Source organism: Nerophis lumbriciformis, linkage group LG37 (genome assembly GCF_033978685.3).
Source record: "Nerophis lumbriciformis linkage group LG37, RoL_Nlum_v2.1, whole genome shotgun sequence".
Lineage (NCBI taxonomy): Eukaryota > Metazoa > Chordata > Actinopteri > Syngnathiformes > Syngnathidae > Nerophis > Nerophis lumbriciformis.
This window is the reverse complement of record NC_084584.2, coordinates 5,968,708-5,983,558: the sequence shown is the minus strand read 5'-3', so window position 1 is coordinate 5,983,558 and position 14,851 is coordinate 5,968,708. Positions and strand designations below refer to the sequence as shown.

Genomic DNA, 14,851 nt, shown 5'->3' with positions numbered 1-14,851 from the left:
ACCCAACTGCGTACAGTACAGTGGTATGCAAGGTATGGATGACCTTATTCTGTTCCCAGTTCACAAAACAAATTTCATAAAGGGAATGACGGGAGGAATTTTCCTCAAAGGAAAATGTCCTTGACCTGATTTGGACCATCAAATGTCTAATTTGGACTTAGATCCACGACTGTGCCCCAAGTGAAGGTTTCTTGATCATCGTAGACCAAACGACATAAAATACGGTGGTATGCAAGGTATAGATAGCCTTTTTCTGTTCCCAAAACAAAGTCCATAAAGCAATGACAGAAGGAGATTCTCTCGGAGAAACATGACCTCAGGGTGATTTGAACACGCAACCTTCTGATCTGGAGTCAGACGCACTACCGTTGCACCACGAGGTCCTGATTGCTAAAGTCTTTTGTTCATCGTGTACCCGCCTGCATACAGTACAGTGGTATGCAAGGTATGGATGACCTTATTCTGTTCCCAGTTCACAAAACAAATGTCATAAAGGGAATGACGGGAGGAGTTTGCCTCAAAGGAAAATGTCCTCGACCTGATTTGGCCAATGAACTGTCTAATTTGGACTTAGATCCACGACTGTCCCCCAAGTTAGGGTTTCTTGATCGTCGTAGACCAAACGACACTCAATACAGTGGTATGCAAGGTATATGTGGCCTTTTTCTGTTCCCAAAACAAAGTCCATAAAGCAATGACAGAAGGAGTTTGTCTCAGAGAAACATGACCTCAACGTGATTTGAACATGCAACCTTCTGATCTCGAGTCAGACGCGCTACTGTTGCGCCATGAGGTCCTGACTGGTTAAGTGTATTTTTCATTGTGGACCCAACTGCATACAGTACAGTGGTATACGAGGTATAGACCTAAAGAGGTATACTAAAACAAAGTCCATAAAGGAATGACAGGAGGAGCTAGTCTCAGAGGAACAGTACCCTGTCTTGATTTGAACCAACAACCTTCTTATGTGGAGTTAGACACACTGCCATTGATCCACAAGGTCCCCAGAGTTAAAGATCCTTGTTCAGCGTAGACCCGAATGCACACAATACAGTGATATGCAAGGTATAGAATACTGGTTTTTTCCCCTCAAAACAAAGTCTGTAAAGTCATGAGGGAGGATATTTCCTCAGAAAAACATAACCTCGAACACGCAGATCTGATCTGGAGTCAAATGCAATACCGTTGCCCCGCCTTTTTGTACTGGAGTGCACCGCACTTTTCTTGTCGTTTTTCGTAAAATCTTGCACTCTTTCTGCCCTTTTTGATTACCTCTCGAGGAACTCTGAAGAAACTTGTATCCTTTTGCGCGATTTGAACGATTCCAACAGCCTTAAATGAAAAATTCCGCCCAGAACGCAATGATAACAGACGTTAGCTGGCCCACCACGTCGAGTCTCCTATAGTCAGGTGAATACAACTGATACACCCTATGGTAGGAAGTATTGGGACACACCACCATCTTAATCAGTGACAGGTTGGGCTTGATTCCTTAGTTGTCCCTGAATCCTTAGAATACCCTTTTCTGTTCAAAGTTTACAAAATGAAGTCCATAAAAGAACAACTGGAGAAATTTGCCTTAGAGAAACATGACCTAAACACACAACCTGCTGATCAGAGGTTAGAGACACTACCCCTGAGCCACAAGGTCCCCACAGTTCTTAGTCATCGTGGATCCGACTGCATTCCGCTATGGTTGCATGCAAGCTATCCTCCCCGCTGTAGGGAATGCCCCAGTAGATCCTGTATCAATCATCGGATCATTGGCATTCAACCTCAACAAAAGGACACAAAGTCTCACAGACACATTCCAACTTGTTGAAAGTCGTTCCTCAGAAGAGTAAAGTCCACATTTTCTTCACGTCTGGTAGCGTTGCATATTTGATGGTCGTGTGATGGGTGATGAGCCAGGAAGACGCCAACGAGGAATCGCCGAACAAAAAGCTTTATTTGTTTCAGCGAGCCTCAGACTTGAACTTTGGCGGTCCGCTCCCTGTATGATCAGTGTCAGAGCTTGGTCCGCATTGCCGGCAGTAAGTCGGACACGTTTCCAGTGAGGGTTGGACTCCGCCAAGGCTGCCCTTTGTCACCGATTCTGTTCATAACTTTTATGGACAGAATTTCTAGGCGCAGTCAAGGCGTTGAGGGGATCCGGTTTGGTGACTGCAGGATTAGGTCTCTGCTTTTTGCAGATGATGTGGTCCTGATGGCTTCATCTGGCCAGGATCTTCAGCTCTCACTGGATCGGTTCGCAGCCGAGTGTGAAGTGACTGGGATGAGAATCAGCACCTCCAAGTCCGAGTCCATGGTTCTCGCCCGGAAAAGGGTGGAGTGCCATCTCCGGGTTGGGGAGGAGACCCTGCCCCAAGTGGAGGAGTTCAAGTACCTCGGAGTCTTGTTCACGAGTGAGGGAAGAGTGGATCGTGAGATCGACAGGCGGATCGGTGCGGCATCTTCAGTAATGCGGACGCTGTATCGATCCGTTGTGGTGAAGAAGGAGCTGAGCCGGAAGGCAAAGCTCTCAATTTACCGGTCAATCTACGTTCCCATCCTCACCTATGGTCATGAGCTTTGGGTTATGACCGAAAGGACAAGATCACGGGTACAAGCGGCCGAAATGAGTTTCCTCCGCCGGGTGGCAGGGCTCTCCCTTAGAGATAGGGTGAGAAGCTCTGTCATCCGCGGGGAGCTCAAAGTAAAGCCGCTGCTCCTCCACATCGAGAGGAGCCAGATGAAGTGGTTCGGGCAGCTGGTCAGGATGCCACCCGATCGCCTCCCTCGGGAGGTGTTTAGGGCACGTCCGACCGGTAGGAGGCCACGGGGAAGACCCAGGACACGTTGGGAAGACTATGTCTCCCGGCTGGCCTGGGAACGCCTCGGCATCCCCCGGGAAGAGCTGGACGAAGTGGCTGGGGAGAGGGAAGTCTGGGCTTCCCTGCTTAGGCTGCTGCCCCCGCGACCCGACCTCGGATAAGCGGAAGAAGATGGATGGATGGATGGATGTCCTCTCGGACCACTGTGACTAAATACCCCGCTTTGTAGTTCTAGCCTTGGAGCCGGCCTGTCAATCTTTTCCTGACATTATTCCTTAGATCAGTTTGAGTCGGGTGACCTCCAACCCCTATCCTCAACTCCTACCTGTGGGGGCTTCCTGTTGCTATTTTTTTTATTATCACTCCTAAAATCCAAACCTGCATTCCATTAGGATTTCGATTGTCGTGGGGGCAAGAGCCACCACTCTCTAGAGACGTTTTGATGGACATGTGCACTTTTGAAGCTATCTAAGGGCATCTTTCCTTAGTAGAATAATCATCTATGACCAAATACAATCACACGCTAGCTCGCAATCATAGAAGAAAATGGTACACGTTATAATTCACCTAAGTAGTTAAACAAACATGGCGGTCGCAATGACGCAATGTCCTTCCTCAGGTTGTTCGAGACACTGCAGTCCCTCTTTTGGTCCATCTTTGGTCTGATCAGCCTCTACGTGACCAACGTGGACGCGGACCACCAGTTCACAGAGTTTGTCGGGGCCACCATGTTCGGCACGTACAACATCATCTCTCTGGTGGTGCTGCTCAACATGCTCATCGCCATGATGAACAACTCCTACCAGCACATCGCGGTGAGTACTCACAACCCCAACGGGTCCGGACTAGACGGAAGAGGTTTGCGCTCTTTCCCCGTAGGACCACGCCGACATCGAGTGGAAGTTCGCCAGGGCGAAGTTGTGGATGAGCTACTTTGAGGAGGGGGCCACCCTGCCGCCGCCCTTCAACATCGTCCCCAGTCCAAAGTCCTTCTGGTACCTCATGTGCTGGATCAGGACCCAAATGTGTCACCGGACCAGCTCCACCAGACACAACACCATCGGGACCCTCGGAGTGAGTCAACTGATTATTGTTTTGTAAAGTCAGTAGGTTGTAGAGATGCGCAGTTTGCGGACACAACCGCGGAGTCCGCGGATTATCCGCGGTTCGGGCGGTTGAAATAAAAAAAAATTAGATTTTATTTGCGGGTCGGGTCGGGCGGTTGAAATAAAAAAAAAATCGATTTTAAATAGATTCAGGCGGGTGGCAGTTAAACCAATTCGGAAATATTTATACATAATTAAATGTTGTTACCCACATACGAAAAACGAGCAGGCACCTGCAGCATATGCCACAACAGAAGAAGAAAAAAAAAAAGAGATGGACACTTTTACGGAGCGGAGATGGGACGCCTCGCCGGGGTCCGGGACCGAAGCCCCTTCCCCCGAGAGGGCCCCACCGGGAGCCGTAGCTGAGGGGATCCGCGAGAAGGGCCCGACGCACGTCCAGGGTCACCACCGCGCCCACCGCACGACACCCCGCCTCGTCCGCCTTCGCCGCGGCCGGCGTCACGCGCAGCAGGTAAGCAGCTTACCTGCCCGCCACCCCTGTGGCCGGGGGCTCGTAACAGGGGTCACTCCGCGCGCTCCGCCCGCGCAGCTTACCTGCCCGCCACCCCCGTGGCCGGGGGCTCGTAACAGGGGTCACTCCGTGCGCTCCGCCGGCGCAGCTTACCTGCCCGCCACCCCCGTTGCCGGGGGCGCGTAACAGGGGTCACTCCGCGCGCAGTGCGCTCACGAAAGGGGTGGGGCAAGCAGAACTGGCGCTGCGGGATGAACCGAACTCCGGGTTAAGGCGCCCGATGCCGACGCTCATCAGACCCCAGAAAAGGTGTTGGTTGATATAGACAGCAGGACGGTGGCCATGGAAGTCGGAACCCGCTAAGGAGTGTGTAACAACCCACCTGCCGAATCAACTAGCCCTGAAAATGGATGGCGCTGGAGCCTCGGGCGCGAGCCCGGGTGCGAGGGACATCGCACCTCCACGCGCTTTGCGGTGCCCTCAGCGCGGCTCCCAGATGATTGCTGCATTGGATCAGTCTCCTTTCTTTAACAGGCAAAAGCTTTATAACCTCACTAATGCCTTGCATCGTCTATATTAGATATATAACAACGGGCGGGTGCGGGCGGGGGCGGTGTTGATTAAATATTAATTCGGGTGGATGCGGATGGTTGACGACTTTTGTCATGCGGTTGCGGATGAAATAATTGCCTATCCGCGCATCTCTAGTAGGTTGTGTTCCTTGATTGATTCATTTTGACTGATATGACCACCTAGGTGATACCAACGGTGCGTGTTCCTAGCCTGCAGTCTGCCAGTCACCATTTTCAGCCTACATATCTGTTATGAAAGCAAGAAACCTATTGGTTTTAAATGCCAAGCTAGCTCAACTTTAGCTTAGATCCTGTAGATATATTTGCCTTGCCTGCACGGTCTTCAGTAAATCAATCCAAGAAACCTGTTGATTTTGACTGATATGCCCACCCACCTGTAAGCATCCAAGCCAGCTCTACTTTAGCTTAGCCAGAAACTGTGTCCGGCCTGAATTCAAGCAAGAAACCTTTTGCTTTTAAATGACACCACCAACTACAGTAGGTTTCCAAGCTAGCTAAACTTTAGCTTAGATACTCCAGGTACGTGTTCCTTACCTGCGCTTTGCCAAGAACTGTTTTCGGCCTAAATCATACAACTCGGTACGTGACACATGCTAATTTTTAGCATGCTAAGGTTTGCATGCTAGTTTGCTAACATTAGAATGCTAACTTTTTTTGCCAATTTTTTTAACCGTATGCCTCAGAGTCATACAACTCGGTACGTGACACATGCTAATTGTTAGCATGCTAGTTTGCTAACATTAGCATGTTAACTTTTTAGCCAATTTTTTAACCGTATACCTCAGAGTCATACAACTCGGTGCGTGACACGTGCTAATTGTTAGCATGCTAATTTGCTAACTTTTTTGCCAATTTTTTTTAACTGTAGGCCTTGGAGTCATAAAACTCGGTACGTGACACATGCTAATTGTTAGCATGCTAGTTTGCTAACATTAGAATGCTAACTTTTTTTGCCAATTTTTTTAACCGTGTGCCTCAGAGTCATACAACTCGGTACGTGACACATCCTAATTGTTAGCATGCTAAGGTTTGCATGCTAGTTTGCTAACATTAGAATGCTAACTTTTTTGCCAATTTTTTTAGCGGTATGCCTCAGAGTCATAAAACTCGGTACGTGACACATGCTAATGGTTAGCATGCTAGTTTGCTAACATAAAAATGCTAACTTTTTTGCCAATTTTTTAAACCGTATGCCTCAGAGTCAGAAAACTCGGTGCGTGACACATGCTAATTGTTAGCATGCTAGTTTGCTAACATTAGAATGCTAACTTTTTTGCCAATTTTTGTAACCGTATGCCTCAGAGTCATACAACTCGGGCGGGACACATGCTAATTGTTAGCATGCTAGTTTGCTAACATTAGAATGCTAACTTTTTTGCCAATTTTTTTAACCATATGCCTCAGGGTCATACAACTCGGTACGTGACACATGCTAATTGTTAGCATGCTAAGGTTAGCATGCTAGTTTGCTAACATTAGAATGATAACTTTTTTGCCAATTTTTTTAACTGTATACCTCAGAGTGATACAACTCGGGGCGTGACACATGCTAATTGTTAGCATGCTAAGGTTTGCATTCTAGTTTGCTAACATTAGAATGCTAACTTTTTTGCCAATTTGTTTAACCGTACGCCTCAGAGTCATACAACTCGGTGCGTGACACATGCTAATTGTTAGCATGCTAAGGTTTGCATGCTAGTTTGCTAACTTTAAGAATGCTAACTTTTTCGCCAATTTTTGTAACCGTATGCCTCAGAGTCAAAAAAGTCGGTGCGGGACACATACTAATTGTTAGCGTGCTAAGGTTTGCATGCTAGTTTGCTAACTTTAAGAATGCTAACTTTTTTGCCAATTTTTGTAACCGTATGCCTCAGAGTCATAAAAGTCGGTGCGGGACACATACTAATTGTTAGCGTGCCAAGGTTTGCATGCTAGTTTGCTAACGTTAGAATGCTAACTTTTTTGCAAATTTTTTTTAACCGTATGCCTCAGAGTCATAAAACTCGGTGAGGGACACATACTAATTGTTAGCGTGCCAGGGTTTGCATGCTAGTTTGCTAACATTAGAATGCTAACTTTTTTGCCAAGTTTTTTTAACCATATGCCTCAGAGTCATACAACTCGGTGCGTGACACAGACTAATTGTTAGCATGCTAAGGTTTGCATGCTAGTTTGCTAACATTAGCATGTTAACTTTTTAGCCAATTTTTTTTAACCGTAGGCCTTGGAGTCATAAAACTCGGTACGTGACACATGCTAATTGTTAGCATGCTAGTTTGCTAACATTAGAATGTTAACTTTTTAGCCAATTTTTTAACCGTATGCCTCAGAGTCATAAAACTCGGTGCGGGACACATGCTAATTGTTAGCATGCTAAGGTTTGCATGCTAGTTTGCTAACATTAGCATGCTAACTTTTTTGCCAATTTTTTTTAACCGTATGCCTCAGAGTCAATTTAGCCCGGTCACATAACTTGGTACGTGACACATGCTGAGTTAACGAGAAGCCGGTTTATTTTGGTGCACTGCGAACGCCATTCTTGTTGACGAAATGGTAAGAAAATGTGTTGTTTTTGTCGGGTGTCTTCTGTGCAGAGGCGAGCTGCAGAGAACCTGAGGATAAACCATCAGTACCAGGCAAGCCCCGCCTCTTTCTCTCTGTATACTGTATGTGTGTGTGTGTGTGTGTGTGCGTGTGTGTGTGTGTGTGTGTGTGTGTGTGTGTGTGTGTGTGTGTGTGTGTGTGTGTGTGTGTGTGTGTGTGTTAGAGACAAAGCATGTCTATATTTGTTCATTTCCATCTGCTGATAGAAGACATTACCAGTGAGTCATGGAGGAGTCGTTAGGGCGTGTATTTCGTGTCCTACTATTTGTGCGCCTCAGCAGGGACGAGGGTGGGCGAGGGCGGCAGTGAAGTACGCTTCTTTTTTTCGGGAGTCGCCGCCCGCCACTCGTCTCCCGCTTAACGGGCCGTGACTCCTCCCCCGTGGAAGGTGTGCTGATGGATGAACTGTGCGCAGGAGGTGCTGAGGAACCTGGTGAAGCGCTACGTGGCCGCCATGATCAGAGACGCCAAGACGGAGGAAGGCTTGACTGAGGACAACTTCAAGGTAGACGAGGACATGAAGGAAAACATAATTGATATATATATATATATATATATATATATATATATATATATATATATATATATATATATGTATATATATATATATATATATATATATATATATATATATATATATATATATATATATTGCCTGCAGGAAGATTTAATTTATTTTGTTGCGATCCAGTGGGCAATGTGAGTAATTCAGGACAATGACCTTAAATCGCATTTACTTAAATGACCCAATGCAAACAACCTTCCCTAGTCATGGGCCATAAAAAAGAAACAATCGAACCGGTTTAATATAGAATAATGCCCGCAGAAAGATACAATTTATTTTGTTGACAACCAGTGGGCAATGTGAGTAAATCAGGTCAATTACCTTTAATCACACTCTAATTAACTTATTTGACCCAATGCAAACAAACTTCCCTAGTCATGGGCCATAAAAAAAAACAATCCAACCAGTTTAATATGGAATATTGCCCGCAGAAAGATCGCATTCATTATGATCAGATCAAGTAGGCAATGTGAGTAATTCAGGTCAATGACTTTTAATCGCATTCACGTATATAACCCAATGCAAACAACCTTCCCTAGTCATGGGCCATAAAAAAAACAATCCAACCAGTTTGATATGGAATATTGCCCGCAGATAGATCACATTCTTTCTGATGTGATCAAGTTGGTAATGGAAGCTTTAATCACACTCTGATTGTACTGATGCGCAGCATTCACATATATGACCCAATGCAAACAACCTCCCCTAGTCATGGGCCCCCCCCCCCAAAAACTAAACAGTTCAGTATGGAATATTGCCCGCAGAAAGATCACATTCATTTTGTTGAGATGAAGTGGGAAATGTGAGTAATTCAGGTCAATGACCTTTAATCGCACTTGTCCAGGGTGTACCCCGCCTTCCGCCCGATTGTAGGCTGAGATAGGCTCCAGCGCCCCCCGCGACCCCAAAAGGGAATAAGCGGTAGAAAATGGATGGATGGATGGACCTTTAATCGCATTTACTTATACAACCCAATGCAAACAACCTTACCTAGTCATGGGCCAAATAAACCCAAAAAACAATCCAACCAGTTTAATATGGAATATTGCCCTCTGAAAGATTGCAATCATTCTGTTGAGATCAAGTGGGCAATGTGAGTAATTCAGGTCAATGACTTTTAATCGCAATCACTTATATGACCCAATGCAAACAACCTTACCTAGTCATGGGTCATAAACAACAAACAATCCAACCAGTATAATATGGAATTTTTCCCGTAGAAAGATCACATTCATTATGTTGAGATCAAGTGGGCAATGTGAGTAATTCAGGTCAATGACCTTTAATCGCATTTACTTAAATGACCCAATGCAAACAACCTTCCCTAGTCATGGGCCATAAAAATTAAAAAAAATAATCCAACCAGTTTAATATGGAATATTGCCCGCAGAAAGATTGCATTCATTTGGTTGAGATGAAGTGGGCAATGTGAGTAATTCAGGTCAATGACCTTTAATCACACGCTGATTGTTCTGATGCGCAGCATTCACTTATATGACCCAATGCAAACAACCTTCCCTAGTCATGGTCCCCAAAAAAACCCCAATCCAAACAGTTCAATATAGAATATTGCCTGCAGAAAGATCACATTAATTTTGTTGAGATCAAGTGGGCAATGTGAGTAATTCAGGTCAATGACCTTTAATCGCATTTACTTAAATGACCCAATGCAAACAACCTTCCCTAGTCATGGGCCATAAAAAAAAAACTATCCAACCATTTTAATATGGAATATTGCCCGCAGAAAGATCGGTTCCATTTTGTTTAGATCAAGTGGGCAATGACCTTTAATCGCATTCACTTATATGACCCAATGCAAACAACCTTCCCTAGTCATCGGCCAAAAAAACTAAAAAAAACAATCCAACCAGTTTAATATGGAATATTGGCCGCAGAAAGGTTGCGTTCATTCTGTTGAGATCAAGTGGGCAATGTGAGTAATTCAGGTCAATGACCTTTAATCGCACTTACTTAAATGACCCAATGCAAACAACCTTCCCTAGTCATGGGCAATTAAAAGAAAATAAATCCAACCAATACAAAATGTAAACAGACATGGTCACACATGACACAACCTGCTCACTGAACTTTGTTGTGTCAGGAGCTGAAACAAGACATCTCCAGTTTCCGTTACGAGGTGATGGGCATGATGAAGACGGGGAGGCCGGCGCTGCAGGGCGAGCGCAAGACCGCCAGCTGCGGCGAGGGAGGGCGTCCGCCGGAGTCCGCCCTGGCCTACCCCAACGCCTCGCTGAAGGTGTCCTCCGGCGCTCACGCTAAGAGCAACCGCTTCAAGATCGCCGCCTCCATCCTCAGGCAGGTGAGCTCCGCGGCCCGGTCCAGGCTCCCCGAGGCCCCCAACGGCCTGCCCAACGGCGTCCTACCCCGAGCCGACGCCGAGGAGACGTCGAACCGGCGGAGGGACTTCGCCAAAGACATGAAGGACTTTGGCTCGTTCCACAAACGCCACCGGGCCGCCTATGAGGTTGCGGTGGAACCTTCTCGGAACATGTACTCGTTATCGGAGGAGGCGGAGTCAGACGAACAGGGTACAACCAGACCTTCACAGGAAGGAGACAAAGACAGACCCAGCGACTGTAGCTTACTGGGCGACGAGGAGCGGGAGGGAGAGAGTGTTCCCTGAACCCACTTTTAGATTTTCGGGGGACGATTAGAAGTGACCAGAAATAGCACATAACGTGGACGCACGGCGTAAGCTACAGTTTTTCCCCCGTCCCTCGCTTGAACCGTGAGTAAAGAATGCACTAAGACCCGGTAAGAGTCCGAGAGAGACGACCTCCGCTCACGGATGCTACCCGGTGGTCGTTTGAGCACACTGCAGCTAGTCCTGGATAGTCCCGCTCCTTAATACTCTCCTCACGCACAGGATTCTCACTGGCATGAGGCTGTTTCCGCTTCCTGGCGCATGTAAGCCAGGGGAGTCCAAAGTGCAGCCCGGGGGCCATTTTCAGGTTTAATAGTCCCGCCAGCATCTTACGGATTCAACCGATCAGACTTGGTCATCAATAACACAAAGCTAAGATTTTTTTGGATAGCAATTGTTCTCTGCTTCGTTTTTTTGCTCTTCTTCCCCATTCAGGAAGTGTCATGTCTGTGTGATCATGTTTTTGTTTTGGTCATGTTCGTTTTGGTTTTTGGACTTTTTGTGCACTTTTGTTTTGTCACCATAGCAACCATTAGTTTTCACCTGTCACATCCCGCACCTGTTTCACGTTTTGAGTCACGCACCTGCTTTCACTAATCATGTCCATAGTATTTAAGTTCATTCTTTTCAGTTTGTCGTTCTGACGACATCTCCACATTTATGCTTCTGTACACTCTTCATCCTCTAAGATCCTGCTTCTTGTCCCATGCCAAAGTAAGTTTTTGTTCCATGTTTATAGTCTTTTTGTTTTTCATAGTTTGTTCTCCGCCATTGTGCGCGCCTTTTGTTTACTTCCTTGTTTTGTAGTTATAGTGTTAAATAAAAATGTACTTACATTCCCGTCTCGCCCGAGCCAACTTTCCGTTGCATTACGGAAAAGCAAACACCCAAGACCAAGTCATGACAGTATGTCGTCAGAACGACAAACTGAAAAGAATGAACTTAAATACTATGGACATGATTAGTGAAAGCAGGTGCGTGACTCAAAACGTGAAACAGGTGCGTGACGTGACAGGTGAAAACTAATGGTTGCTATGGTGACAAAACAAAAGTGCACAAAAAGTCCAAAAACCAAAACGAACATGACCAAAACAAAAACATGATCACACAGACATGACAGAAAGTAAACATCCTCCGTCCACGAATCAGTGTGCCTGGCCCCGCCCCTATAGCTACCCTCCCACTGAAGGTGGTTTACAGAGCAGTATTTTGGTAGCCTTGGCCGTAGATATAAATAGATATGCCACGCCCCTTTGAGCTGCGTTCCTACGGCGATTCTAAGCTCGTAGGGGCAACATGCTAACAGGATACGGCATGGAAACGAAGAAAACGAGAATGCCGGCGAGGGATGTAATGATTACAGGTACTAATATTAAACGGTAAAACACCACACGGTTATAAATAAATAAAATGACTGGTGGTATTTCTTATTTACAGGTTAGAAAAGCTCCTTCTGGTTGCATGGAGATGACCTAAAAATTTATTTTTAAAAATAGATTTTTATTTTTTTAAATAAATAAAAAATTATATATATATATATATATATATATATATATATATATATATATATATATATATAGGGCAGCACGGTGGAAGAGGGGTTAGTGCATCTGCCTCACAATACGAAGATGCTGAGTAGTCTGGGGTTCAATCCCAGGCTCGGGATCTTTCTGTGTGGAGTTTGCATGTTCTCCCCATGACTGTGTGAATGTGAGTGTGAATGTTGTCTGTCTATCTGTGTTGGCCCTGCGATGAGGTGGCGACTCGTCCAGGGTGTACCCCGCCTTCCGCCCGATTGTAGCTGAGATAGGCTCCAGCGCCCCCCGCCACCCCGAAGATGGATGGATGGATATATATATATATACGTATATATATATATATATATATATATATATACATATATATGTTAGTACATATATATGTGTGTGTGTGTGTATATATACAAATTATTTTTATTTTTTAATTTATTTGAATTGTATTTAAAAACATAAATAAAAAATAATTTAAAAAAAAATATATATATCTATATATATATAATTTATTTATTTATTTAAAAAAATAAAAATCTATTTTCAAAAATACATTTTTATTTTTTTAAATAAATACAAAATTATATATATATGTATACATATATATATATATATATAATTATATACATATACAGTATATATATAACATTTTTTAATGTATTTTAATTTTATTTAAAATCATAAATAAAATAAAAATGAAAATAAAATAAAATAAAATAAAATAAATATATATATATATATATATATATATATATATATATATATATATATATATATATATATATAATTTTTTTATTTATTTAAAAAAATAAAAATCTGTTTTTAAAAATGTTTTTTTATTTTTTTAAATAAATACAAAATTATATATATATATACATATATATATATATATATATATATATATATATATATATATATATATATATATATACATATATATATATGTCTTAATAAGGTTATCCAAAAAAAAGTGCTCGATACCGTAGTAGAGCGCAATATATGTATGTGTGGGAAAAAAAATCACAAGACTATTTCATCTCTACAGGCCTGTTTCATGAGGGGGTTCCCTCAATCATCAGGAGAAAAATCTCCTGATGATTGAGGGAACCCCTCATGCAACAGGCCTGTAGAGATGAAATAGTCTTGTGATTTTTTTTCCCACACATACATGTATTGCGCTCTATGATTGAGGGAAACCCCCTCATGAAACAGGCCTGTAGAGATGAAATAGTCTTGTGATTTTTTTTCCCACACATACATACATATATATATATTTATATATGATTATATACATATATTTATATATATGTATGTATATATATATATATATATATATATATATATATATATATATATATATATATATATATATATATATATATATATATATATATATATATTATTATTTTTTTCAATTTATTTTAATTCAATTTAAAAACATAAATAAATTTAAAAAAATAATGAAAATAAATAAAAATAAAAATAAAATTATATATATATACATATATATGTATAGTACCGCGATACTAATGAATCATATTCGGTGCTATACCGCCTCTGAAAAGTACCGGTCTGTAAGTTTCTTACTAGTATCATCCCTGTAACTAAACATGCTTCACTACACCCCGCAGCTCACCGGCGTCACAATGTAAACAAACGCCATTGGTGGATCTACACCTGACATCCACTGTAATGATAAGAAAGTACAGGATCGTATCTAGTCGATTCTACTATGATCACGTTGATATTTTTTGGCATCACAACATCTTTTTTCGTTTTGTTTTTTTTAATGTTTATAAACTCCCCCGCCTTCCGCCCGAATTCAGCTGAGATAGGCTCCAGCACGCCCCGCGACCCCGAACGGGACAAGCGGTAAAAAATGGATGGATGGATGTTTATAAACTCAGGAAATACGTCCCTGGACACATGAGGACTTTGAATATGACCATTGTATGATCCTGTAACTACTTGGTATCGCATCGATACCTAAATGTGTGGTATCATCCAAAACTAATGTTAAGTATCAAAGAAGAGAAGAATAAGTGATTATTACATTTTAACAGAAGTGTAGATAGAACATGTTGAAAGAGAAAGTAAGCAGATATTAACAGTAAATGAAGAAGTAGATTAATAATCCATTTTCTACCACTTGTCCTTAATAATGTGTACAAAATAATAGGTGTATAAATGACACAATATGTTACTGCATAGACTAATTAGGAGCCTTTGTTTGTTTACTTACTACTAAAAGACAAGTTGTCTAGTATGTTCACTATTTTATTTAAGGACAAACTTGCAATAATAAACATATTTTTGATGTAACGTAAGATTTTTGTTAAAATAAAGCCAATAATGACATTTTTTGTGGTCCCTTTATTTAGAAAAGTACCGAAAAGTACCGAAATAATTTTAATTTTAATTTTAATAAGGTTTCTCATTGTTATCCGATTGGGGTTGAGTTTTTTCTTGCCCTGATGTGGGATCTGAGCCGAGGATGTCGT

General features: G+C 42.8%; 1 protein-coding gene and 1 non-coding gene across 2 annotated transcripts in view; one reads left to right on the top strand and one right to left on the bottom strand.

The window, feature by feature from the left end:
• LOC133577129 (short transient receptor potential channel 4-like) overlaps positions 1 to 11,772 on the top strand; it is a 100,799-nt gene extending 89,027 nt beyond the window's left edge. Inside the window, exons 11-15 of the mRNA XM_061930711.2 lie at positions 3,433 to 3,628; positions 3,693 to 3,887; positions 7,582 to 7,623; positions 8,007 to 8,096; positions 10,258 to 11,772. Of these exons, the coding sequence (XP_061786695.1) occupies positions 3,433 to 3,628; positions 3,693 to 3,887; positions 7,582 to 7,623; positions 8,007 to 8,096; positions 10,258 to 10,800 (1,066 nt within the window). The 3' untranslated portion in view covers positions 10,801 to 11,772. The remainder of the gene's footprint in view (positions 1 to 3,432; positions 3,629 to 3,692; positions 3,888 to 7,581; positions 7,624 to 8,006; positions 8,097 to 10,257) is intronic.
• trnas-cga (transfer RNA serine (anticodon CGA)) lies at positions 725 to 796 on the bottom strand. Its single transcript has one exon. It is a non-coding gene; the product is annotated as a tRNA-Ser (tRNA).
• Positions 11,773 to 14,851: the final 3,079 nt, after the last annotated feature.